At 41.1% G+C, this 25,046-nt stretch overlaps 1 protein-coding gene across 1 annotated transcript; it reads right to left on the reverse strand.

Annotated features, from left to right (window-relative positions):
- Nucleotides 1-1,493: 1,493 nt before the first annotated feature.
- On the reverse strand, nucleotides 1,494-22,392 carry LOC111975397 (ras-related protein Rab-3A). Its single transcript, XM_024003667.2, has 5 exons — nucleotides 22,318-22,392; nucleotides 9,574-9,798; nucleotides 5,028-5,146; nucleotides 2,184-2,308; nucleotides 1,494-1,765 (listed from the first exon to the last, which is right to left on the reverse strand). The coding sequence occupies exons 2-5, from the start codon at nucleotides 9,796-9,798 to the stop codon at nucleotides 1,575-1,577; spliced, it is 660 nt and encodes a 219-aa protein (XP_023859435.1). The 5' UTR covers nucleotides 22,318-22,392; the 3' UTR covers nucleotides 1,494-1,574.
- Nucleotides 22,393-25,046: the final 2,654 nt, after the last annotated feature.

The raw sequence follows: 25,046 nt of genomic DNA on the forward strand, positions 1-25,046 counted from the left end.
GGGTTCAAGTCAAGCTGTTTGAGCATGGTAGGTACGGGATCCAAACAGCAGAAGTTTACCCTCACTCTTTAATGCTCTTAGTTGTTGTGGATATTGGCTCTGGTTTACTTGTGCACCTACGTCATATCTACCTTTAAGTACTTACAAGCTGTGGGACAAAAACAGCCTTCGCCAAAACTGAGCAAAACATATTTTTTTTAACCTATGTTATTGTACAGGACACAGTATGATTTCTATATTATTTAACCTCACTTGTGCAGTCTCTTGTATCCTATTTCAAGTCATAAGGAGCCAAGTATTGCCTCTGATATAACATGCACATTGTAATTCATTATTTCTCACAAAAATACAAAATAAGATAATTGAAATGGATGTAAAAGGTGAGCGATGCTGATATACTTCAGCTATGCTCTGGTTCCGTGGCTTCAGCCTCTTTCCATGCAACTAGCATTAATCTTAACAGCTCTTAGTAAGTGTATTAGCAAGTACCTGAGAGCGGTAGTAGGAGCAAAGAAGTTTAGTGTAAATGGGCATAGGGGGATGACAATGAGATTAATTAAACCATAAATAAATTGATTCAGAGAAAATCTACAACATTGACCTCTCATATCTTCATAGATCGTTTCTTTATGCTTTTTTAAAAAATCATTTTTTTTCAAATGGATCCCTTAGATATTAGATAATGCACATTATTTACATACACATTTAAACCAAACATGTACCAGTCAAAAATGCCAAGAGTGTGCAAAGCTGTCATCATGGCAAAGGGTGGCTACTTTGAAGAATCTCAAATCTAAAATATATTTGGATTTGTTTAACACTTTTCTGGTTACTACATGATTCCATATTTGTTATTTCATAGTTTTGAAGTCTTCATTATTATTCTACAATGTAGAAAATAGTAAAAATAAAGAAAATCCCTGGAATAAGTAGGTGTGTCCAAACTTTTGACTGGTACTGTATAAAGAATGTCTCTGTTTCTTTTTACCTATCTATAATTTGTTTGTATTTTCCTTACTGTTTTTTCATACGCGAAAAGCTTTACAAAGGAAAGCGGTACCAGTATACAAAACATAAGGTACATAAATAAAAAATAAAAAAGGCTGATTGGACAACAATTTGAGACTGGAATGATGTTATACCAGTGACTGATGCAATCCAATATATGTTTTCTTGTATTTCACACAGAGACAGGGGACTTAGACAGTATATATGCACTAGGCTTCAATATCTCTGTTTCCAAAGTATTGACCTGTTTATGACAACACGTACTTTAATATGGAATTCCATCCGTCTCTAACAAAGGCTTTTATCAGAAAACCATTAGTCTGAGAAAATAAGGTAAACAATGATGAAGATTTGAGGCAGACTCTGGATAGAGACCTTCCAGTTCATAATTTAAGACCACAGTAAGGACCCGAGTAAAGGAAGCAGAGGACACGAGAATCATGTGAGAAACAGAGTGAACATCACCTATTCACCCATATGGAGTGATTCATTGATTTGTGGGGAAGGGGGGGTTGTGAGGGGACCTGAGGATGAGTTGATGGTGGGGTGGGGGGGGTCGCTCAGCTTTAGCATGCACAGTCCTGGTGGGGGGGTGCGGGCTGCTCGGTGAGCTGGGGCCCTTGTTTAGCCCCTGTAACTGCCGGGTCAGCGGCATCCAAGCTCTCAGACATCTTTTCGCAGATTATGTCCACCAGCCGCTCGAACGTCTGTTTCACATTGATGTTATCTTTGGCACTGGCCTCAAAGAACTCGAACCCTGGAACATGGTGTTATAATGGTGTTGGATTTAAATGTTTACCAAACTAGCCATACGTGATCAGTATTCTTGCCCATTGGTTTCTGAAGCTATTGTGAGCAAACTTTGTGTTTTGTCATTCCTGTATGTCATGACATTTGGTGGTGGCTGGGGGATCTGTGTTCAACAGCCAATTCGGCACAATTCTTTTTATGTTTGCTTATGATGCTGTTCCACCTCCTGATCGCATTTACTCTGGATAAGAACTTCTACCAAGCAATTGCAAACTAATTATACATGTTATTGTTGCTGACAACTCAGATGATAAAATCAAATCATCAGATAAGAAGTACCATTAACATCAGCAGTATCATTGAATTGTATAGCTCATGTAATTATGGTGGGCACTGTGAGTTGGTGTTGTGTGACTTGAACTCACCCATGTGTTCAGAAAGCTGCCTGCCCCTGTCTCCTGCCACCACCCTCTCGTCCTCCATGTCACACTTGTTGCCTACTAGCAGGACCTGGGCGTTGTCCCACGAGTACGTCTTAATCTGGGTCGACCTATGGCAGCCATACAGAAAGGTTCAGTATTGGAAAAGATTACACACACATCCAGTGGTTTTGAGCAGGTGCTTGAGGTCAAAGAGACACAATGATGATCTGAGGATCGAAACATTGTTTCAATAAAGCACTCTTACTAAGAACATAGATTGCAGTGTGCAGACTGCAGAGATATGGTCCACTGCAGAGCCATTGAAAGCTTAGGTGACATTTTCACTGCACTTATCCAACATTCAAGGGTCATCCAAAATGAGTTTGGAATAATGCAGCTTGCGATAAGATTAACGTTTATTTGGGGTTATTGTGAGTAATAGTATTTGGTTACATGCAAACTTCACCGGCCACATTATGTAAGCAAGCGTTGAAAATAAATGTACACATACATGTTATTCAATAATTTTACCCACGTGAACATGCGTCTGCTTAGCCAAACGTTAAAATAGAACTTGGTTTTATTTGAGACGCTCCACGCGCTGCAAGTCCCCTCCTTATTGGATATCAGGAAGATACAAACCCACGTCCCCTCCTTATTGGATATCAGGAAGATACAAACCCACGTCCCCTCCTTATTGTATCAGGGAAGATACAAACACCACGGCCCCTCCTCTATTGGATATCAGGAAGATACAAACCCACGTCCCCTCCTTATTGGATATCAGGAAGATACAAACCCACGTCCCCTCCTTATTGGATATCAGGAAGATACAAACCAAAGTCCCCTCCTTATTGGATATCAGGAAGATACAAACCCAAGTACCCTCCTCATTGGATATCAGGAAGATACAAACCCACGTGGACGCTTTTTGTCTGGGGATTAATCGTCGTAGTAAAGAAACACACGATTTTGTCTGACTCCGGGTCAAAATTATATACTAAACATGTAAAGTGTTAAACCTTTGTTTCATGAGCTGAAATATAACATCCCAGAAATGTTCCATACGCACAAAAAGCTTATTTACTTCTACTTTTGTGCACACATTTTGTTTACATCCCTGTTAGTGAGCATTTCTTATTTGCCACGATAATCCATCCACCTGACAGGTGTGGCATATCAAGAAGCTGATTTAACGGCATGATCATTACACACACAGCTGCACCTTGAGCTAGGGATAATATAAGGCCACTCTAAAATATGCAGTTTTGTCACAACATAATGCCACAGATGTCTCAAGTTTTGAGGGAACGTGCAATGGCATGTTGATTGCAGGAAAGTCCACCAGAGTTGTTGTCAGAACATTGAATGTTCATGTCACTACCATAAGCCGCCTCCAACGTTGTTTTAGAGAATTTGGCAGTATGTCCAACCGGCCTCACAACCGCAGACCACGTGTAACCACGCCAGCCCAGGGCCTCCACATCCAGCTTCTTCACCTGCGGGATTGTCTGAGACTAGCCACCCGGACAGCTGATGAAACTGAGGAGTGTTTCTGTCTGTAGTAAAGCCCTTTTGTGGGGAAAAACTAATTCTGATTGGCTGGGCCTGGCTCCCCAGCCATGGGTGGGCCCCTGCCCAGTCATGTGAAATCCACATATTAGGGCCTAATTAATTTATTTCAATTTACTGATTTCCTTATATGAACTGTAACTCAGTAAAATTGTTGAAATTGTTGCATGTTGCATTTATATTTTTGTTCAGTATACAAAGAAGGAGCTAAAAAGTGGACCATATGCATGTTTGGTAAAATATCAACCCAATGCTCATCTTCCAGGACAAACTAGTTAGCAACAAACTAGCTAGCTAAATGTCCATGAATGTTTCATCTGTGTTTTGACCTGCCTCAAAATTAATATACTTGGTTCACAATGGCAGACGCATGCGCATGGCCAGTGTAGTCAGCATGTTAGGGTAATTTAAATCGGTTAGTGTTTCTAATAGTATTTTTGCATAGGATTGAGGACAGTGATTAGGAGTGGAAAATGCCACTTGGTGTCAACATGGTCCCTGTTACAATCCTGAATCTCAAATTAACTAGAACTATACGTGTAACTGCCAAAATAAAGGAAACACCAACATATTGCATTGGGCCACCACGAGCCAGAACAGCTTCAATGCACCTTGGCATAGATTCTACAAGTGTCTGGAACTCTATTGGAGGGATAATTCTTCCACGAGAAATTCCATCGTTTGGTGTTTTGTTGATAGTGGTGGAAAACGCTGTCTCAAGCGCCACTCCAAACTCTCCCATAAGTGTTCAGTTGGGTTGAGATCTGGTGACTGAGACGGCCTAGACATATGGCTTACATATTGTTTTCATGCTCATCAAACTGTTCAGTGACCACTCGTGCCCTGTGGATGGGGGCATTGTCTGGCCAAAATAATGGCCTGGCCAGCATTTTTATAAATGACCCTAAGCATGATGGGAGGTTAATTGCTTTATTAACTCAGAAACCACACCTGTGTTGAAGCACCGACTTTCAATATACTTTGTATCCCTCATTTACTCAAGTGTTTCCTTTATTTTGGTAGTTACCTGTATATATAGTATGTATGTATGTATGTGTCTCAAGTCTAATGGTCTTTATTTAGAAAAGGTCAACAAATTCTTAGCACTTCGTAGGCCTTTATGAAGAAAAGGTCAACAAACCTTTGGTGCCAATTGGACCTCCTCCAGTCAGGCGTGTACTGTATTAAGGAACACTGGTCTATGTTTGTCCACTGTTGTACTACTATTTGCCATATGGTCACATGACCACACCACATTCCTGAGCAATCACTTACCAGTCCTGCACAGCATTAAAGGAATCCTCATTGGTGATGTCATACATGAGGATGAAGCCCATGGCACCGCGGTAGTAAGCGGTGGTGATAGTCCTGTACCTCTCCTGCCCTGCCGTATCCTAGAAACATCACACACACACACACCTGTCTCTTATACACATCTAGATGTGTATAAGAAACAACACACACACACACACACACACACACACACACACACACACACACACACACACACACACACACACACACACACACACACACGGAGGTTGCATTAAAACGAGCACCACAGCCAAATTGACATGCACCACAGTCAAATTGACATTGACAGCGATCGTCCCACGCACACCAATAACGACAGAACATTAAAACCCTCCGGTGATTTCAAACAGTCTACCCGCAGACTGCTTTTGCTGCCAACAGATGATGATGGGGTATCGGTAGCTTTTACAGCTCCTGACGCATTTCCACTGTGACTTGCCAAATTTCGCCTCCCTTCCTTGGTTGGCAAGCCGGGGGGTGGAGGGGGCAGATTGAGTTACGGACTAAACTCTAATGAATGCTCAGGGAATGAGGCCTCCCTGACAACCCTAATACTGCATCTCTCTAAACTGTGGAGCAACATCAGCCCCAATCCCCATTACACACAACACTATGCTGGTTAGGCTTTATTTTAGGGTAGTAGTCAAATTGTTGCTTTTTTTATGAGCGATGTCTAGCATGCATAATGAATCTGAATACACATGTAAATATGTAAATTGGGTGAAATATGTACATTATATGGTGTGTAACAAATGTGCTTGTTTATGTTTTAGGTCATATTTGAATTATCAGCATACACAGCTTTTTCAATTTTACTACACTTGAGTGTGTGCTAAGCTGACTGTATGCTGTACTGGGAAGTGGGGGATGGGGAGCAGTGTGTGTATAGGTGGTGGGGGGGTTATATACTCAAGAGAAATGTGTAGTAATGGGGGAGGGCGCACACTTCAGAGTCATTGCCCTGGGAAAAGGCTGACAACAGAACAAGCCTTTCCTCAACACACATACACGTATCCTCTTTCACCAGCCCACTATAGCAGTGTTTGATACACAATATGGATGTGCAGTAGAGACTGCAGTGCCCCACAGCACAAACTGGTTGAATCAACATTGTTTCAACATAATTTGTCAATGTATTGTGATGTGGAATCTATGTGGGAAATACATTGGATTTGAAAAAAGTAATGAACGTAAACTGTTGTTTTGAGGGTGAAATTTCGACCGCAGTATTATGTCATCATGGTAACCAAATTTCAACATAAACCTTGTATAAAATATGTTGAATTTGTACCTTTAAAATGTCAGATTTTCAACGTTATATCCACTATCAGAATTGTTTTTTAAATAGTCTGGGCAGCACCTTCTAATTGATCTATCTACAGCTACCCTTTTGTCTTCCATCCAAGGTTTTAACCAAGGCCAGCCCTGTTTAGCTATGATATTTGTCATTGATTATTAGCAATGTGCTATCATGAGAATGATTGTTGAGTGGACCCCACTTAAAAATGAAATAGATTCACTATTAAAGTCATTCCAAAGGGTAGGTTTAACAGAGCAAATTAAATGTGAACTTTATCAATCATCAATGATGCTATTTAGGCCTATATAGCATTTGCAAAGTCATCAACAGCAACTGTTTGAATTCAACCCAGAATTCAACTAAAAATAGACAACACAATAGGCCAAATATCAACATTTGAAGGAGAAGTATCTTCTACTTGGATAGTTCCACCTTTGCCACTGACTTAGTCTGGCTTTAATTCACATCTCCATCTCAAACAAAAATCAAAGTTAAATAAAATGAATCAATCAAATCAAACTTTATTTAAAGTGCATTTAAAGTTTGATTTGATTTTTAACATATCAATTATTAATGTGTAGACAAACTGGAATTAAAGCCAGACTAAGTCAGTGTTACAGATGGAACTATCCAAACAGAATATAAATATTCTTAAAATGTTGATATCTGGTTGCATTGACAACTAAACACAATTCCTATGTGGCCCAGCTGGTGGGGCATTGCAAATGCAATGCCAGGGTTATGTGTTCGATTCCCATGTAGGACCAGTATTAAAATGTATGCCGTCATTCTGGGTAAGGGTGTCCGCTAAATGTAACTCAATATTATTTTTGAAATACAATAAATAGCTTATTAGCATGTCTACAAGTTAACCAAAAATAAAAGTTAAAGAATGGGATTAAGCCAGTGGTTCAGATGGAACTATCCAAGTAGATACAGTAGATACATCTCTTTTATATGTTGATATTTGGTTGCATTGTTAACAAAACACAATTCAATACTACTTTGTAATACAGTAAATAGCCTAAAGTTAAAGGAGCTATATGAAATATTTGTGCATTGTAATTTCAGTGGAATCATAGTGTTTCACAATGTTTTAAAATATAATGTTTTTGGGCCCACACGAAATGACATAAAGATTGTTCAGCCTTCCTATTGGTCAACAAAAGCCGGACTGGCTCGATGTCAGATTGGCAGGCTGCACCCTCCCACTCTTCCATCAACGTCTCTCAGAGACGTGGTTATCATCTCACAAGCAGAATCATCAATGGCAGAAATCGACTTGCCATTACCTGGTTGATAAAATTCTATAATGTTGGCCTCCTGAGAGGTGCAGCGGTCTAAGGCACTGCATCGCAGTGCTAGAGGCGTCACTACAGATCCGGGTTTTATCCTAGGAGACACATGAGGCTGTGCACAACTGGCCCAGCATCGTCTGGGTTAGGGGAGGGTTTGGTATTTTATCAGGATCCCCATTAGCTGTTGCAAAAGTAGCAGCTACTCTTCCTGGGGTCCACGCAAAACATGACATAATACGGAACATTAATAGACAAGAACAGCTCAAGGACAGAACACTACATACATTTATTTTGGCCGGCTGGGATGTCTTTGTCCCATCGCTCTCTAGCGACGCCTTGTGACGGTCTGGCGCATGCACACTGACTTCGGTTGCCAGCTGTACGGCGTTTCCTCCGACACATTGGTGCGGCTGGCTTCCGGGTTAAGCGGGCAGTGAGTCAAGAAGCAGTGCGGCTGGGCGGGGTCGTGTTTCAGAGGATGCATGGCTCTTGACCTTCGCCGCTCCCGAGTCCGTACGGGTGTTGCAGCGATGGGACAAAACTGTAACTACCAATTGGATATCACGAAAAAGGGGTAAAAAGTACAAAAATAATAATACAATTAAAAGATTCTGTTCATGTGACAAAACAAGCAATTTATAGTGTAAAGAATCATTTCACCATCTAAATCGCTGTGAAATATATTTTAAATTACAAATAAAATCGTATTTTCAGCTGTTTGAAAGTGATGTACAAAACCGAAAGTAAAAAGACACAGAAATGCAGCATCACATTAGTGGAAACCAAGACTGTTCTCAGGGCAGGCCTGGTTTTATCTAGATACTGTATGTTCAAGTCGCGTCGGGGACAATTTTTGCATTTAAGCTAACCCTAACCCTTTTCCTAACCTGCCATGTTAATTATCCTAACATACCACGTTAATTATCCTAACCTGCTACGAAAAGTTGCTTCTGCTAGTCAAAACTGGCAGACCTGCCATGAGAATAGTCTTAGTTTCCACTAATGCCATTCAGCCACAGAAAATCACCATGCCATTACCTGGTTGCTAAAATTCTAATTTGTTCGCCTAATTTCATTTTATGTGACAATACAAGCAATTCATAGTAAACAGAATCATTGCACCATCAAAATCGCGTGAAATATCTTGTTTTCAGCTGGTGGACAAAACTGAAAGTTAAAGGCTCAAGCGCGAGTGGTTTCCACTAGATTCCACAGACACAAAGTCTCCAACATGTTGCAGGGAAATAGGATGTAGAGGAGGAGGGATAGTTGTTTGTATTCAACCTAAGTGTTGTTACAATTCACCTAGCTTCCACATGTGTGTAGCACCTTTAAGGCTATCTTACAAACTAATGTTACATTCAACCTAAATTGACTAACATATCCATGGCCACATTTTTAGGTTACTGTAACTATGCATTCCTTCTTATGTAATCATATAAAGCGTGCTTGTTCAAGATAGCATGCATAGGTCATCACAGGTCTACCTATTGCTATAATAATCTATGCAGAATCTCGAACGGCATTGATCACTTGCACTATGTACTTTTAAAGTAATCTCAACTGCAGTCCAGGTCCTTTGTTTCTGCTATTAGATGAAGCACAATGATGACATTAATCTGTTGTATAAATAAACAAAATATCTGACATTGTATTCCCATTTGAACTTTGCTGTGCTTTTAAATGGTTGAAAGCCCAGTGATAGACATTTGGGTGACAACTAAACCAAAAATCTGAAATTGTTTTTCCATTGGAATTTGGTTGTTATTTTAGATGGTTGAAAGTGTAGTGATAACACATTGAAAGTTCAACTAACTTTAGGCTGTGTTTGAGTGGATGAATATAGGGACAGAATTCTTCGTTACAGGGACATATCAACCGTATGAAAGGGGCCATCTCCAAAACTCACCCAGATCTGTAACTTGATCCTCTTGTCGTTCCTGTAGATGGTCTTCACCTTGAAGTCAATGCCCACCGTGCTGACGAAGGCTGGCGTAAAAGAGTCGTCTGCGTAGCGGAACAGAAAGCTGGTCTTGCCCACGCTGCTGTTTCCAATGATGAGGATCTTGAACATGTAGTCAAAGTTCTGGTCTGAAGACTCCTTCTGTCCATAGGTAGCTGTAGCTGAAGCCATCTGAAAGATTAGAGAGAGAGAGTTTGTCAACTGACTGAAAATATCCCTTGTATTTGGAAGTATCATGGAAAGAGTTCCAATACTGATTCTTGGCGGATCACAGAGCAGTACTATTATTACATTGTGTTTCTATAAATGGCCTCCAACACTTCAGAAATGCCTACTTCAAAAGGTAAAGCCTAGGATAAGCAGTAGAGGCCATGTTCTAAATACAGACGAAAACAATACAGAATCCAAAGTGCCAAATATCCACACAGGGCCTGCTTAACCCCTTGTCAAACACACCTAGTACAAAAAGTGAGCAACCTCATCCATCACAGTGCAGTTTATCAGTGTTCACCAAGGCCAACTAGTGGTAGTAATCAATACGACACTAAGTTCTGGAACATCGATAAACCAGAGGCACAAGAAGACAAAGCAGTGCATCAAGAAACATTTAAATCAGTTCCCTTCAACGTGACAACAAGATATCAGTGGGCGAGGAAATAGTCCACTGACGGCTTCTCTTGCACCTGACAGGAATCAAAGCTTTTCGCACAAAGTGGAACATTCTGAACTGCCTGATACTTACAACACCTCTTTAATTATGGGTTGCTGGTTTTACAGACCAATCATTCTGTCTCTCAAAAGATGTGAGCCATTGTGTACATATTTAGTCAGCTCTCAACAGTGCATTCTTGAAAGATAGAGCAGCCTACGCCACATGCCACAAAAATGACTTCAAGTGGATTGACTGCTCGTCCTCTCAGGACATCTGCCCCCGTGATAGAACAGTATAGTTGTAAAGTGATTGATCGCATTGGCAGGGATCATATTGATCTTGTGGCGGGAATCGTGTCTACTCTTTAGGGCAACATTGACATCACTTCAGCCCATCAGGATTCAAGGTCTCTTAAGGCTCCATCTATAGCACAAAAATTTGCTTTTTGGTCTTAATTTAAGGTTAGAATTCGGCATTATTGTTAAGGCTAGGATTAAGGTTAAGGTTAGGTTTAAAATCAGATTTTATGACTTTGTGGCAGTGCCAGCTAGTGACTACTCTGCACAGCTGCCTCCAGAACAAGTTTCATGACGAAAAACGCTAACCTGTGTGGAGTACATAGTGCATCTTTGACCTTAGTGCAACTGTACCTATAGTGCTATTTTCAGATTTACTGTGGTGCTGTTCATAGCTTTGACACAGGACTCTTGTAAAGAATAGAGAAGGAAGTGCAAATAAGGTCAATAGAAAAAGCATGCCAGGAATTGATATGCAACCGGATCAATACTGCAAATTCGAAATACATTCTAAATAAGTCTTGACAAAATAAACTGACATAACAGACTATACAACCTTCAATATAATACATCACAAATGGCCAGAACCTGAATCATGCAGGTTCTTGTTTAAGTGTATCCCTGACATGTCAAAATATCAGAGTGAAATTCAAAGTATTTTCTAACGTGTCTGCTTCTAGTCATGATGACTAAGATTTCTCTAAGCTTCCTCTGATGATAGATAGTCATATGACTCTGCCTTACTTGCTGTCCAGTGTTACTAGAAAAATAATGTTTGTCTCAAAGAACACTCTTAGCTTTGAACACTCAGGTTATGAGTGAAATAAGCTTGCTTGTGGGCCTGATAATAAATGTCCCCAACATTCAAAGCCATGTGGTTTTGGCTCTTGTTTCCGAAGAACATAATTTAGATGATAGGCCTAGACCTACCAGTACATAGTTGCTGGACCTCACAAAGAGCTTATAGAGTGGTGAGGAGTCTGTGTCCAGAAGCGAATTCACCATTCATTCTCTGTATTCTGGGTTCACTCAAACATAATTTTAAGCTTTGCTTTACTATTGAAAGTTACAGCTGATTTTGGGAATGTATATCGATTCTCTCTCCTTAAATATAAACCATCTGATTTATTCGTTTCAGTCTCTGAATTGTTTAACTTTCCGCTGACAGCTCCTGATAATATCAGGGCATAAAAACTCTAATCTGTCTCCTGCATTAGCCTAGTGTGCCCAGCTGGCACACATGCGCACAAGGCCCAAGCTCACTTTCCCCGATTTTCCCTGGCTAAACTAAATTCAGCAAAGAAACGTCCCTTTTACAGGACCATGTCTTTCAAAGATAATTCGGAAAAATCCAAATAACTTCACAGATCTTCATTGTAAAGGGTTTAAACACTGTTTCCCATGCTTGTTCAATGACCCATAAACAATTAATGAACATGCACCTGTGGAACGGTCGTTAAGACACTAACAGCTTACAGACGGTAGGCAATTAAGGTCCCAGTTATGAAAACTTAGGACACTAAAGAGGCCTTTCTACTGACTCTGAAAAACACCAAAAGAAAGATGCCCAGGGTCCCTGCTCATCTGCGTGAACGTGCCTTAGGCATGCTGCAAGGAAGCATGAGGACTGCAGAGGTGGCCAGGGCAATAAATTGCAATGTCCGTAGTGTGAGACGCCTAAGACAGCGCTACAGGGAGACAGGACGGACAGCTGATCGTCCTCGCAGTGGCAGACCACGTCTAACAACACCTGCACAGGATCGGTACATCCGAACATCACACCTGCGGGACAGGTACAGGATGGCAACAACAACTGCCCGAGTTACACCAGAAATGCACAATCCCTCCATCAGTGCTCAGACTGTCTGCAATAGGCTGAGAGAGGCTGGACTGAGGGCTTGTAGGCCTGTTGTAAGGCTGGTCCTCACCAGACATCACCGGCAACAACGTCGCCTATGGGCACAAACCCACCGTTGCTGGACCAGACAGGACTGGCAAAAAGTGCTCTTCACTGACGAGTCGCGGTTTTGTCTTACCAGGGATGATGGTCGGATTCACGTTTATCGTCGAAGGAATGATCGTTATACCGAGGCCTGTACTCTGGAGCGGGATCGATTTGGAGGTGGAGGGTCCGTCATGGTCTGGGGCGGTGTGTCACAGCATCATCGGACTGAGCTTGTTGTCATTGCAGGCAATCTCAACGCTGTGCGTTACAGGGAAAACATCCTCCTCCCTCATGTGGTACCTTTCCTGCAGGCTCATCCTGACATGACCCTCCAGCATGACAATGCCACCAGCCATACTGCTCGTTCTGTGCGTGATTTTTTGCAAGACAGGAATGTCAGTGTTCTGCCATGGCCAGCGAAGAGCCCGGATCTCAATCTCATTGAGCACGTCTGGGACCTGTTGGATCGGAGGGTGAGGGCTAGGGCCATTCTCCCCAGAAATGTCTGGGGACTTGCAGGTGCCTTGGTGGAAGAGTGGGGTAACATCTCACAGCAAGAACTGGCAAATCTGGTGCAGTCCACAAGGAGGAGATACACTGCAGTACTTAATACAGCTGGTGGCCACACCAGATACTAACTGTTACTTTTACATTTTGACCCCCCGTTTGATCAGGGACACATTATTCCAGTTCTGTTAGTCACATGTCTGTGGAACTTGTTCAGTTTATGTCTCAGTTGTTGAATCTTATGTTCATACAAATATTTACACGTGAAGTTTGCTGAAAATAAATGCATTGACAGTGAGAGGACGTTTCTTTTTTTGCTGAGTTTAGCTGGCTAGCTGAACTAAGCTAGTTTTCGTCCTCATTGCCAAACTTTATAAATACTGCACCCTCAACTTCAATACTCCTTTGCTAGTTATGCAATCATGTAACTAAGACATTTTCTGGAAAGAAACGTACATTTTGTTTTATTGTTTTGTTGAATGGTCATGACTGGTTCGAGACATCTGTCGTATGACGACAGTGGTGAAGGATATCATTGCTTCTTAACGGGGATCCAACTTCAGTTTTGAGATCCACTGACGTCATTAGCGTAGAGTTATAGCTGGATGTTTCGACTGGTCTTAGAACTGTGACAATGGGCAACTTCGATGGAATATGTAGTCATTTTGCCAACACAGCTGGATATGTACACAAAATAGCAACTCAAGAAAATATGATACAATGAATGGCTAAATTGCTTCCGGACACTTAAGGGTCCGCAGAGCTCCTCCTCCCACTCACCACTCTATTGGAAACCCAATCATCATTATTGACACCTCCCTTTCAAGAGATTTGTGCAAATTTGTCTAAATCTTATAAAGAAAATGCATTCTATTCAACTATTGACTGAAATATGCTTCTTGCAATGTCGTGACAGGACTTGATGGTCCCTAGACTCCTTATATCTTTCTAAGGACACAAGTCTGGCTGGCCAAGAGAACTAATCCCACAATTTGGACAAAAAAAAGATGACATGAGTCTTGACCATATGTTAAATGAGAGACGAAGACTCAAAATAATTCCAACCAATGTGATTTACCATAAACTTTTCAACCTCTCCCAACTGAGGAAAGTATCTGTGGCACCAACCTGTGTTTCTGTGGCATAAACATGTGCATCTGTGGCACCAACCTGTGTTTCTGTGGCATAAACATGTGCATCTGTGGCACCAACCTGTGTTCCTGTGGCACCAACCTGTGTTTCTGTGGCATAAACATGTGCATCTGTGGCACCAACCTGCGTTCCTGTGGCACCAACCTGTGTTTCTGTGGCACCAACCTGTGTTTCTGTGGCATAAACCTGTGTTGGCTCTTCTTTTCAGCCTAAAGAGATTGACACCTTAACAGATGTGTGATGTCAGCCGGTCCTAAACTGTGTCGCTGCACTATGAGTCAGACAGTTTTGATCAGTCTTTTGGATGGGTTCCCACTGGCAGCTTGTTAATCCTGTTTTAGTCCAGGATGATCCCAGAAAGCCTGAGAGTCAGACCTGATCCAAACACCCTGGCATTAGGCAAGCTAATGAGAAAGACAATGACAGTCTGCCAAAGGAGCTGAAGTATACCTCAGCTTAATCTGGCTCAAATAAAACAAAACCAGCATTTTGTGAAAGCAAATTGGGCAGCGCTATACATTACATATGCATTATTCCAGGGTAACTATAAGGGTATAACTTTAGTGAGTTAGTCAAGTTAAGTCCAGGCTGTTACCTAGCTAGTACTTATTTTCTTACAAGACAATACAAAAATGCTAATGAAATGTGCCATAACTTAATAGCATATTACTACGTAATTACTAAGGTTATTCCACGCCGGATAGTTGTTCTGAGGCCCATCTAATGTGAGGCAATAAATAATCCACTTACATTTTGGGATGTTAGAATGTCCATAATATTGTTATAACCCCTGTCCTAAATATGCTTAACCTTTATTGATGTGAGATACGTGAATTTATATTCCCAGCTAAGCAGTCTGAAGAAACCATTGCGCTTCTTCATAAAACATTGTATTTTTCAAACCTATATCAAACATTTACATTTAAGCAGACACTCTTATCCAGATGGAGCAATTAGGGTTAAGTGCCTTTCTCAAGGTAACATTAGCATATGTTTCACCTCATTGGCTCAGGGATTCAAACCAGCGACCTTTCAGTTACTTGCCCAACGCTCTTAACCGCTAGGCTACACGCCAACCCCAGGTGACCCAAGTTCATGAAAGATATAAAGAGTTGCTTGGGTGATCTAATTAGGAACACATTGTAGCTATCCTCTTTTGTCAAATTAAGTGGCCGACAGTATTAATTCAAGAGCAAAGATTAAACTTACTTAGCCAAGATAATAAACGATATTGGTGAATTTCTCATCCTGAAATCACAGAACTGAATGTACTGAGGCCCTCTACAGTAAAGTAACTTTGCCCAGTAAAATAAACATCTGTCAACACATTGCTAGAACTGAGAAATTATACTCCACAGCAGACACACCCATTTCCAAGACAACTCCCTGCATTCTCTTTCAAGGATGGGCTGAATTCATTTAACAAAAAGTGATGATTCATTACTTGGGTAGTGGAAAAACATAAAAGGGAAATAAACGTTCAATTGACAGTGGACCGAATTGGACTGAATCAAATCACATGAAAATTCATAGTGAGACATTAACCAAAGAACTGTAAGGTACCAAAACATCCAGAAGGTTGCCTAATATGGCATTTTCCCCCCATCCAATCACATTTTCCATTTTCTAAGAAGACAAATGCAGATCAGAAGGAGCTAAATATAGCATTTCCTCCCTCTTTATAGAGCAGAAGATGCCATGAACCTGCTAGTATCACAATGGAAGCCTGCAATTAAGAGAGTGGAGTTTTTGTTTTCGTAGTATGGGGGGGAACAAAAAGTGCTCTGTAATCTAATCTAATATTGTAGGGCAGGCAATAGCAACCCTTATTAAACCATTAAACATTGAAGGTGCCTTAATATTTTTTCTGTGATGCATTTCCCCCAGAGAATCCAGCAATAACATTGGAGTATGATCTCTTTCAAGTATATTTAAGGTAAATGCTCACACACACATTTAGAAGATGCCTGTATATAATATTGCCATGGGACTCAAAAGATCATATTTGCAACAATATAGTCCTTCTGAAACGTTGAATAGGCCAGCCACATCCTATCTGTGATTACATTTGTTTAGTAGGCCAGGTAGCTTAAGGGACCGTTTGAAATGTATAGGCCACAAATAACAAATGTAGCAACCCTTTGTTTATGAATGTGGATATCTACTTTGCCACTTCAGCATGCTTTTGTGGCACAGTTGATGCCGCGCTGGGCTACGGACCAGAAGGTTGAGCGTTCGCCGACCACCATGAATGAGCTCACTTTCCCTGCCTGTTTCATTAGTCCTACACTATGATCAGAGTTGGCTGCAGACAATGATCAGCTAGGAGGAAATCTGATTTTCAACATTTTGATGCCATATTTATAATTATATCAAATGTGCCTTCGGAAAGTATTCAGACCATTTGACTTTTTTCACATTTTGTTAAGTTATTATACCGCATTATTCTAAAATGTATTAAAATCCTCAGCAATCTACCCCATAATGACAAAGCGAAATCATCCTTGAGATGTTTCTACAACTTGACTGGAGTCCATCTGTGGAAAATGAAATTGATTGGACATGATTTGGAAAGGCACACATCTGTCTATATAAAAGGTCCCACAGTTGACAGTGCATGTCACAGCAAAAACCAAGCCATGAGGTCGAAGGAATTGTTTGTAAAGCTCCGAGACAGGATTGTGACGAGGCACAGATCTGGGGAAGGGTAACAAAAAAAATTATTGCAGCATTGAAGGTCCAAGAACACAGTGGCCTCCATCATTCTTAAATGGAAGAATTTTGGAACCACCAAGACTCTTCCTAGAGCTGGCCGCCCAGCCAAACTGAACAATCGGGGGAGAAGTGTATTGTTCAGAGAGGTGACCAACAACCCGATGGTCCTTCTGACAGAGTTCTAGAGTTCCTCTGTGGAGATGGGAGAACATTCCAGAAGGACAACCATCAATCAGGCCTTTATGGTAGAGTGGCCAGACAGAAGCCACACCTCAGGAAAAGGCATATGACAGCCCACTTGGAGTTTGCCAAAAGGCACCTAATGACTCTCAGACCATGAGAAACAAGATTCTCTGGTCTGATGAAACCAAGATTAAACTCTATGGCCTGAATGCCAAGCGTCACGTCTGGAGAAAACCTGGCACCATCCCTACGGTGAAGCATGGTGGTGGCAGCATCATGCTGTGGGGATGCTTTTCAGCAGCAGGGACTGGGAGAATAGTCAGGAGAGGCAAAGATGAATGGCGCAAAGTACAGAGAGATGCTTGATGAAAATCTGCTCCAGAGCGCTCAGGACCTCAGACTCGGGCGAATGTTCACCTTCCAACAGGACAACGACCCTAAGCACACGGCCAGGACATGCAGTAGTGGCTTCGGGACAAGTCTCGCAATGTCCTTGAGTGGCCCAGCCAGAGCCCGGGCTTGAACCCGATCGAACATCTCTGGAGAGACCTGAAAAAGCTGTGCAGCAATTCCCAGTATCGAAGGCTTGGCTTGACAATCCCTGAATGTCATTAAACATAAATACATACAATTAAATACACTGAGTATACAAAACATTAAGGACACCTGCTCTTTCCATGACAGACTGACCAGGTGAATCCAGGTGGAAGCTATGATCCCTTATTGATGTCACTTGTTAAATCCATTTAAATCAGTGTAGATGAAGGGGATGTTAAAGAAGGATTTTTAAGCCTTGAGACATGGATTCTGTATGTGTGACATTCAGAAGGTGAATGGGCAAGACAAGATATTTAAGTGCCTTTGAACAGGGTATGGTAGTAGGTGCCAGGCGCACCAGTTTGTGTCGAGAATTACAAGGCTGCTGTTTTGTTTTTATACTCAACAATTTCCTATGCGTTTCAAGAATGGTCCACTTCCCAAGGACATCCAGCCAACTTGACACAACTATGGGAAGCATTGGAGTCAACATGGGCCAGCATCCCTGTGGAATTCTTTCGCCACCTTGTAGAGTCAATGCCCTGACAAATTGAGGCTGTTCTGAGGGCAAAAGGGGTTATGGTTGGTATGGCTTTGAGTTTCTCTGGTAGTTTGTTCCACTCAATAGCGCCGGTATATAAAAATGTTTTCTTACCAACTAGACTTTTATATTTAAAACAGTGAATATTAGTGTCTAGTGTTGGTATTGTGCTGGTGTACATTTCAAACAAATTAAAAATGGTTGGATAGGTACAGTTGAAGTCAGAAGTTTACATACACCTTAGCCAAATACATTTAAACTCCTGACATTTAATCCTAGTCAAAATTCCCTGTCTTATGTCAGTTAGGATCATCACTTTATTTTAAGAATGTGAAATGTCAGAATAATAGGAGAGGGAATGATTTATTTCAGCTTTAATTTCTTTCATCACATTCCCAGTGGGTCAGAAGTTTACATACACTCAATTAGTATTTGGTATCATTGCCTTTAAATTGTTTAATTGGCTCATTCTTCCTGACAGAGCTGGTGTAACTGAGTCAGGTTTGTAGGCCTCCTTGCTCGCACACACTTTTTCAGTTCTGCCTACAAATTTTCTATAGGATTAAGGTCAGGGCTTTGTGATGGCCACTCCAATACCTTGACTTTGTTGTCCTTAAGCCATTTTACCACAACTTTGGAAGTATGCTTGGGGTCATTGTCCATTTGGAAGACCCATTTGCGACCAAGCTTTAACTTCCTGACTGATGTCTTGAGATGTTGCTTCAATATATCCACATAATTTTAATTCCTTAAAATCCACATAATTTAAAATTCCTTAATTTTAATCTATTTTGTGAAGTGCACCAGTCCCTCCTGCAGCAAAGCACCCCCAAACATAACGATGGTCATTATGGCCCAACAGTTCTGTTTTTGTTTCATCAGACCTGAGGACATTTCTCCAAAAAGTACGATCTTTGTCCCCATGTGCAGTTGCAAACTGTAGTCTGGCTTTTTTATGGCGGTTTTGGAGCAGTGGCTTCTTCCTTGCTTTCGGGTTATGTCGATATAGGACTCGTTACTGTGGATATAGATATTTTTGTGCCTGTTTCCTCCAGCATCTTCACAAGGTCCTTTGCTGCTGTTCTGGGATTGATTTGCACTTTTCGCACCAAAGTACGTTCATCTCTAGGAGACAGAACTCATCTCCTTCCTGAGCGGTATGACGGCTATGTGGTCCCATGGTGTTTATACTTGCGTACTATTGTTTGTACAGATAAACGTGGTACCTTCAGGCGTTTGGAAATTGCTCCCAAGAATGAACCAGACTTGTGGAGGTCTACAATTTTTTTTCTGAGGTCTTGGCTGATTTCATTTGATTTTCCCATGATGTCAAGCAAAGAGGCACTGGGTTTGAAGGTAGGCCTGCACAAAATAGATGTTCTAACCGACTTGCCAAAACTATAGTTTGTTAACAAGAAATTTGTGGAGTGATTGAAAAACGAGTTTTAATGACTTCAACCTAAATGTATGTAAACTTCTGACTTCAACTGTACCTGGGGGCTGAGTCCATGAAAATTCTGTCGTCCAGACCAAGTTGAATGAATACAACTCTTTTTTCCTTAGCTACTTAAAATGCGCGACCTCCAGATGAGTAGGAGGGAGGAGTTTAAGTATAATTCTTACAAGCTTGTTTTGGCTGGTCTGTACTAGAGGTCGACCCGACCGATTAATCGGAATGGCCGATTAATTAGGGCCGATTTCAAGTTTTCATAACAATCGGTAATCGGTATTTTTGGACACCGATTTGCCGATTTTTTTAAATTTTGAATTATATTTATTTTTACACCTTTATTTAACTAGGCAAGTCAGTTAAGAACACATTCTTATTTTCATGACGGCCTAGGAACAGTGGGTTAACTGCCTTGTTCAGGGGCAGAACGACAGATTTTTACCTTGTAAAAATACTTATTTTCCACCATAATTTGCAAATAAATTCATTAAAAATCCTACAATGTGATTTTCTGGATTTTTGTTTCTCATTCTGTCTGTCATAGTTGAAGTGTACCTATGATGAAAATTACAGGCCTCTCTCATCTTTTTAAGTGGGAGAACCTGCACAATTGGTGGCTGACTAAATACTTTTTTGCCCCACTGTATAACCACTCCAATTGGCACTCTGGTATTGGCACGTGCACGTGCACTCTAGCCAACAGCTCACAAATACAGTGTGGGTATAGCCTACATGATGAGATTATTATGGACAAAACTGCGAGATTATTGTTATTTGTCAAACAGCAGCCAAGCATCGATCATCATGTCACCAGAATAAGACCCTCGATCTTTATTGAAAGGAGCATCAAGCTCCTCACTCAGCACTTTCACCACCCTGTGAAGTTCATCGTAATTTATTTAATCTGTAGCCTAATGAACTGCATGCTTTCCCATGATGTGACATTTTTTATCCGACATGTACTTTACTCGCATGAAAAGGTTGGGTGGAAACCTGGTTAATGTCAAGCCATTTTGAGGATGCTGGAATTATATTTTGAACAGAAGTGTGCATGCCTACGGGAGATTTTTGAAGAAACCTAATAAGATTAAAACATTGTGACTGGTTGTGTTTATGTCACATATAAAAGGTAATACATTTTAAAAGTGAAATAACAAATGTTTAGGCTATATTGAGGCGCTAGGTTCTAGGTGTGTGAGGAATAGCCACTTGGATTGGAGAGGAGGCAGAGCGTGCACTAAGCTTTCCTGAATAACTAGGCCTGCCGGAAGCATATGTGGGCACATTATTATAGGACGATTTGGGAGAATGATGATCTGCAACAGACAGCGCATCTCAGTATAGGTAGAAATACAGCCAGAATGGCCTGCTACTGTGCCTTTCTAGACTTTATAAAATATCTAGAGTAGACCCACAACTGATCCAAATGGAACGAAATATTCAAATCACAGGGCCTTTGCTCTGTTATTCAAATGAGATTTTCACTGCAGCCTAGAGTAGAATTTAGTACTCATTTGAAAACAATAATGAAATGAGTCATTGCATTGTGGTGTTGTTGGCTAGTCTAGGTAGGATACTAGTTTTTTCCCCTAAACATGGTCAATAGGGGAGCTTTTTGAGTGTCTCATGTCTTCAATGTTCTTTCATGCGCAATGACGCACCTGGCCTCTCCACTGCCTATCAGCTATTCCTATTTCTCCTTGTGGATTCATATTGAATATTGATCCAGCCTATTTTGGACCACCCCCCACCCCAGTAAATTTCGAACTGTCCTTTATAGCATAGAATATCTACTTTCTTGCATTCAAATTATGATTATTTCAAATGGTCCCAATCTAACATGCAAAAATGCTCAAGTAGCTTTTTTAAAATGAGTATTTATTATTAGTTGTCCAATTTAACATAGCCTGCTTTGCTATTTTGACAATTAATATAACGATGTATAACTACCTAAAATGGGGAAATGTACAATGCATCATCCCAAAGCTCATAGACGGTGACCTGGGTGAGTGGCTTAAAACTGTGCGTGTAAACTGTCCTGAGATTACAATCAGTTGGTAACTAGAGTTCCCTACCCCTGCTTGCTGATGTGGTCCCATTCAGACACACAGCATTACGATTCTCTCTGATAGGTTTTGTGCTGTCAAAGCCGTGGTTTTATGAAGATGTCAAGGATTTAAATAGCCAACAGAACAGTGTAAAGTCAATCAGCCTATACGAGTATGTTCGTTCCCTTGTCTTTGAGAGCACAGAGCGACCCGTGTACCTATCTACAGCGCATTGGATTTCCATATGGCAGTCCTGATATTAATTCGCGTAAATTATACATTGCTTAATTGATGTAAGAATTATCTCGCACTTCAAATGAAGGATACACATGTGGTATCGCGAACAAGATATGCTACTGTAACCGATTAGCTATTTTTGGAATTTCGACAGGTCATTCTTCTCTCACTGATGCTGTGGTTATTCGAGGCTTGAAATGTCATACATTACGGCATAATTGTAAGCAACCCCATATGAAATACTATATTTACGAGCTACTGCAATTACATGTATCTGTAAAAAGCAAGCATCGAATGTCAAATGATGGTTATTGTTTCTCCTTTATTCTATTTTGTTGGCGCATTTCCATAGAAAATTCTAAACAAACGTAACTCTACACCAGCTATAGTATAGTGTAAATGAAGAATATAATAATTATATCCTTACCTTTAAGTGTATTTTAGGCTCCTATTACGCAATACACCACCGCGTCAAGCACCTGCAGAAACCCTAACGTCATATGACTGACAGTTGACTACTGAGGAGGGCGGGCCCTCAATGTTGGTGGGGTTTGATTGATATTTCAAGCCACTAATCCTGGACCACGTACACTGAAACGTCCTAAAATATTCAAGATGCGTTAAACCTATCCCTATTAATTATTTATCCTCCTAGCTTGTGCTTCTTTATAATTTATTACAAAAGAGTGTCAGGAAATTATTAATCGAATGACCATACATAGCCCTGCTCTTCAACATCAGTTGATAATAATAATAATCTCTCTTTCAATTTCTTGTCCCTGGTGTAAATAATTATTAGATCTAGTTTGGGACTTATTATTACTTATTATTTACTTGAATCATGTAGAGTCTACCACAGATTGCAGTAATTGATTGTAGCCTACATTTACATTTACATTTAAGTCATTTAGCAGACGCTCTTATCCAGAGCGACTTGGCCTACACTGTTTATTTCATTTTAATGGATATGGTGATGAGGAGGAGGAGTATAGGTGCAGTGATGAGTAGAGAGACCGGTGGTGCAGTATTTCTGGTCCAATAACTCTTCTGAACAATGATAGCAAGTATTGGGAGAGTGTCTGCCATTTTGAATGGATGAGGAGCAGAGGGAAGGACAGCCACCCTTGGCCACCCAGCTTTGTCTCCTGAGTGCTTCTTTCTTGTAAGACCCTCTTATACGTCAGCCAGCAGGGCTGGATTCAATTGATTTAAACTCACACATCTGGGAACAAATAAAAAAAAATGTAATTGCTGAATTGTAGAAATGCAATAGACCCCAAACCCTTCCAGACTGAGGTTAAACCATAGGATTAACACCAAGGATAGCAGGTAATGGAATTTACATCGCAGAATGTTGCCCTTTACTATTACAACCCTCTGGGCTCACGTCAAATAGAACACACTAAATGAGGATGTGAACCCCTATAGGCACGAGCACTACATCTAATGAAATAGAATCGGTTCATACGATTTTCTCTTGTGACCCCATTTTTCAATAAGATACCCCCGTATGGAGACCTAGAGGGCCTGTTACATTTCAGACAGAATTACATTACTGGTGACAGCCACTGGTTGCCACAGCCTACAGCAGCAATATAATAGTTGATTTGTAGCTTCCCCAGGATGACATGCAGAGAGAACACTATCTCCTTTATAAGATGGTTACTGTGCATTCAGTAGACCTTGGTGTACTGTACAGTAAGTAAAGATAATTCACAGATGTAAAATATATTCCATAATATTGTATCGTTGAGCTGATCACTTGGACTAGCTGCAAGCGCTGCAGGGTCTAACTAAAAATTTTACAGCCAGCACTAGGTGGCAGTAGCTGTGGCAGTGTGTGATTTCAGGACTCTTTATATCAACCAGGAAGACAGGGAAACTCCTACCTGTGTTGATAAGGAAGTGAGTCAGTTGTAATTAAGATAACTCACGTTTTATTTACTATTTTAACACATCTAATGTGTTTTTGTCAGCTAAATTGCCACATCAGATGTGGTCGACCCTCGATAATTCCAACAAAGATATTGATTAACCGTGAGGGTGGGCAACCTTTGCCAGTCAGGCATGAGCATTAGTTAGCTAGCTAGCTAATGCGTTGTAGATGACTGGTCCTCTGCAAATCAAGCATGATGATTGCTCATATTAACATAAGACCTCCGCTGAGAGTGTATGTTGTCTCTGGGAGATATCATACAGCAAACCAGGGAGAAAAGGAAAGATCATGATATAATTTGTGACGAGTCACAGAGGTGAGAATATTCAATGGCAAATTGATGCAGTGAAATACATAAATATATACAAAAGTATGTGGACACACCTTCAAATTAGTGGATTCGGCTAGTTCAGCCACACCCGTTGCTGACAGGTGTATAAAATCGAGCACACAGCCATATAATCTCAATAGACAAACATTGGCAGTAGAATGACCTTACTGAAGAGCTCAGTGACTTTCAACATGGAACCATCATAGGATGCCACCTTTCCAACAAGTCAATTTGTAAAATGTCAGCCCTGTTAGAGCTGCCCCGGTCAACTGTAAATGCTGTTAAAGTGGAAAAATCTAGGAGCAACAATGGCTAAGTGATAGGCCACACAAACTCACAGAACAGGACAGCCAAGTGCTGAAGCGTCAGGCAACACTCACTACCGAGGTCCAAACTGGAAGCAATTTCAGCACAAGAACCGTTTGTCGGGAGCTTCATGAAATGGGTTTCCATGACCAAGCAGCCGTACAGCCGTACTAAGATCACCATGCGCAATGGCAAGTGTCGGCTGGAGTGGTGTAAAGCTCGCCGCCGTTGGACTCTGAAGCAGTGGAAACACGTTCTCTGGAGTGGTGAATCACGCTTCACCATCTGGCAGTCTGGCGGACGAATGTGGGGTTGGCAGATGCCAGGAGAATGCTATCTGCACAAATGCATAGTGCCAACTTAAGTTTGGCAGAGGAGGAATAATGGTCTGGGGCTGTTTTTCATGGTTTGTTCCAGTGAAGGGAAAGCTTAATGCTACAGCATACAATGACATTCCAGACAATTCTGTGCTTCCAACTTTGTGGCAACAGTTTGGGGAAGGCCCTTTCCTGGTTCAGCATGTCAATGCCCCCGTGCACAAAGCGAGGTCCATACAGAAATGGTTTGTCGAGATCGGTGTGAA

The sequence above is a fragment of the Salvelinus sp. IW2-2015 genome, linkage group LG16 (assembly GCF_002910315.2).
Source record: "Salvelinus sp. IW2-2015 linkage group LG16, ASM291031v2, whole genome shotgun sequence".
NCBI lineage: Eukaryota > Metazoa > Chordata > Actinopteri > Salmoniformes > Salmonidae > Salvelinus > Salvelinus sp. IW2-2015.

What these genes read in the sequence shown, in the direction of transcription:
- LOC111975397 (XM_024003667.2), bottom strand. Translation starts at nt 9,798, where the DNA reads ATGGCTTCAGCTACAGCTACCTATGGACAGAAGGAGTCTTCAGACCAG. An exon ending in GGATCAAGTTACAGATCTGG is followed by an intron (nt 5,147 to 9,573) that starts GTGAGTTTTGGA and finishes TGATGTTTCTAG; the next exon opens with GATACGGCAGGGCAGGAGAG. An exon ending in GCAGCTTTCTGAACACATGG is followed by an intron (nt 1,766 to 2,183) that starts GTGAGTTCAAGT and finishes ACCATGTTCCAG; the next exon opens with GGTTCGAGTTCTTTGAGGCC.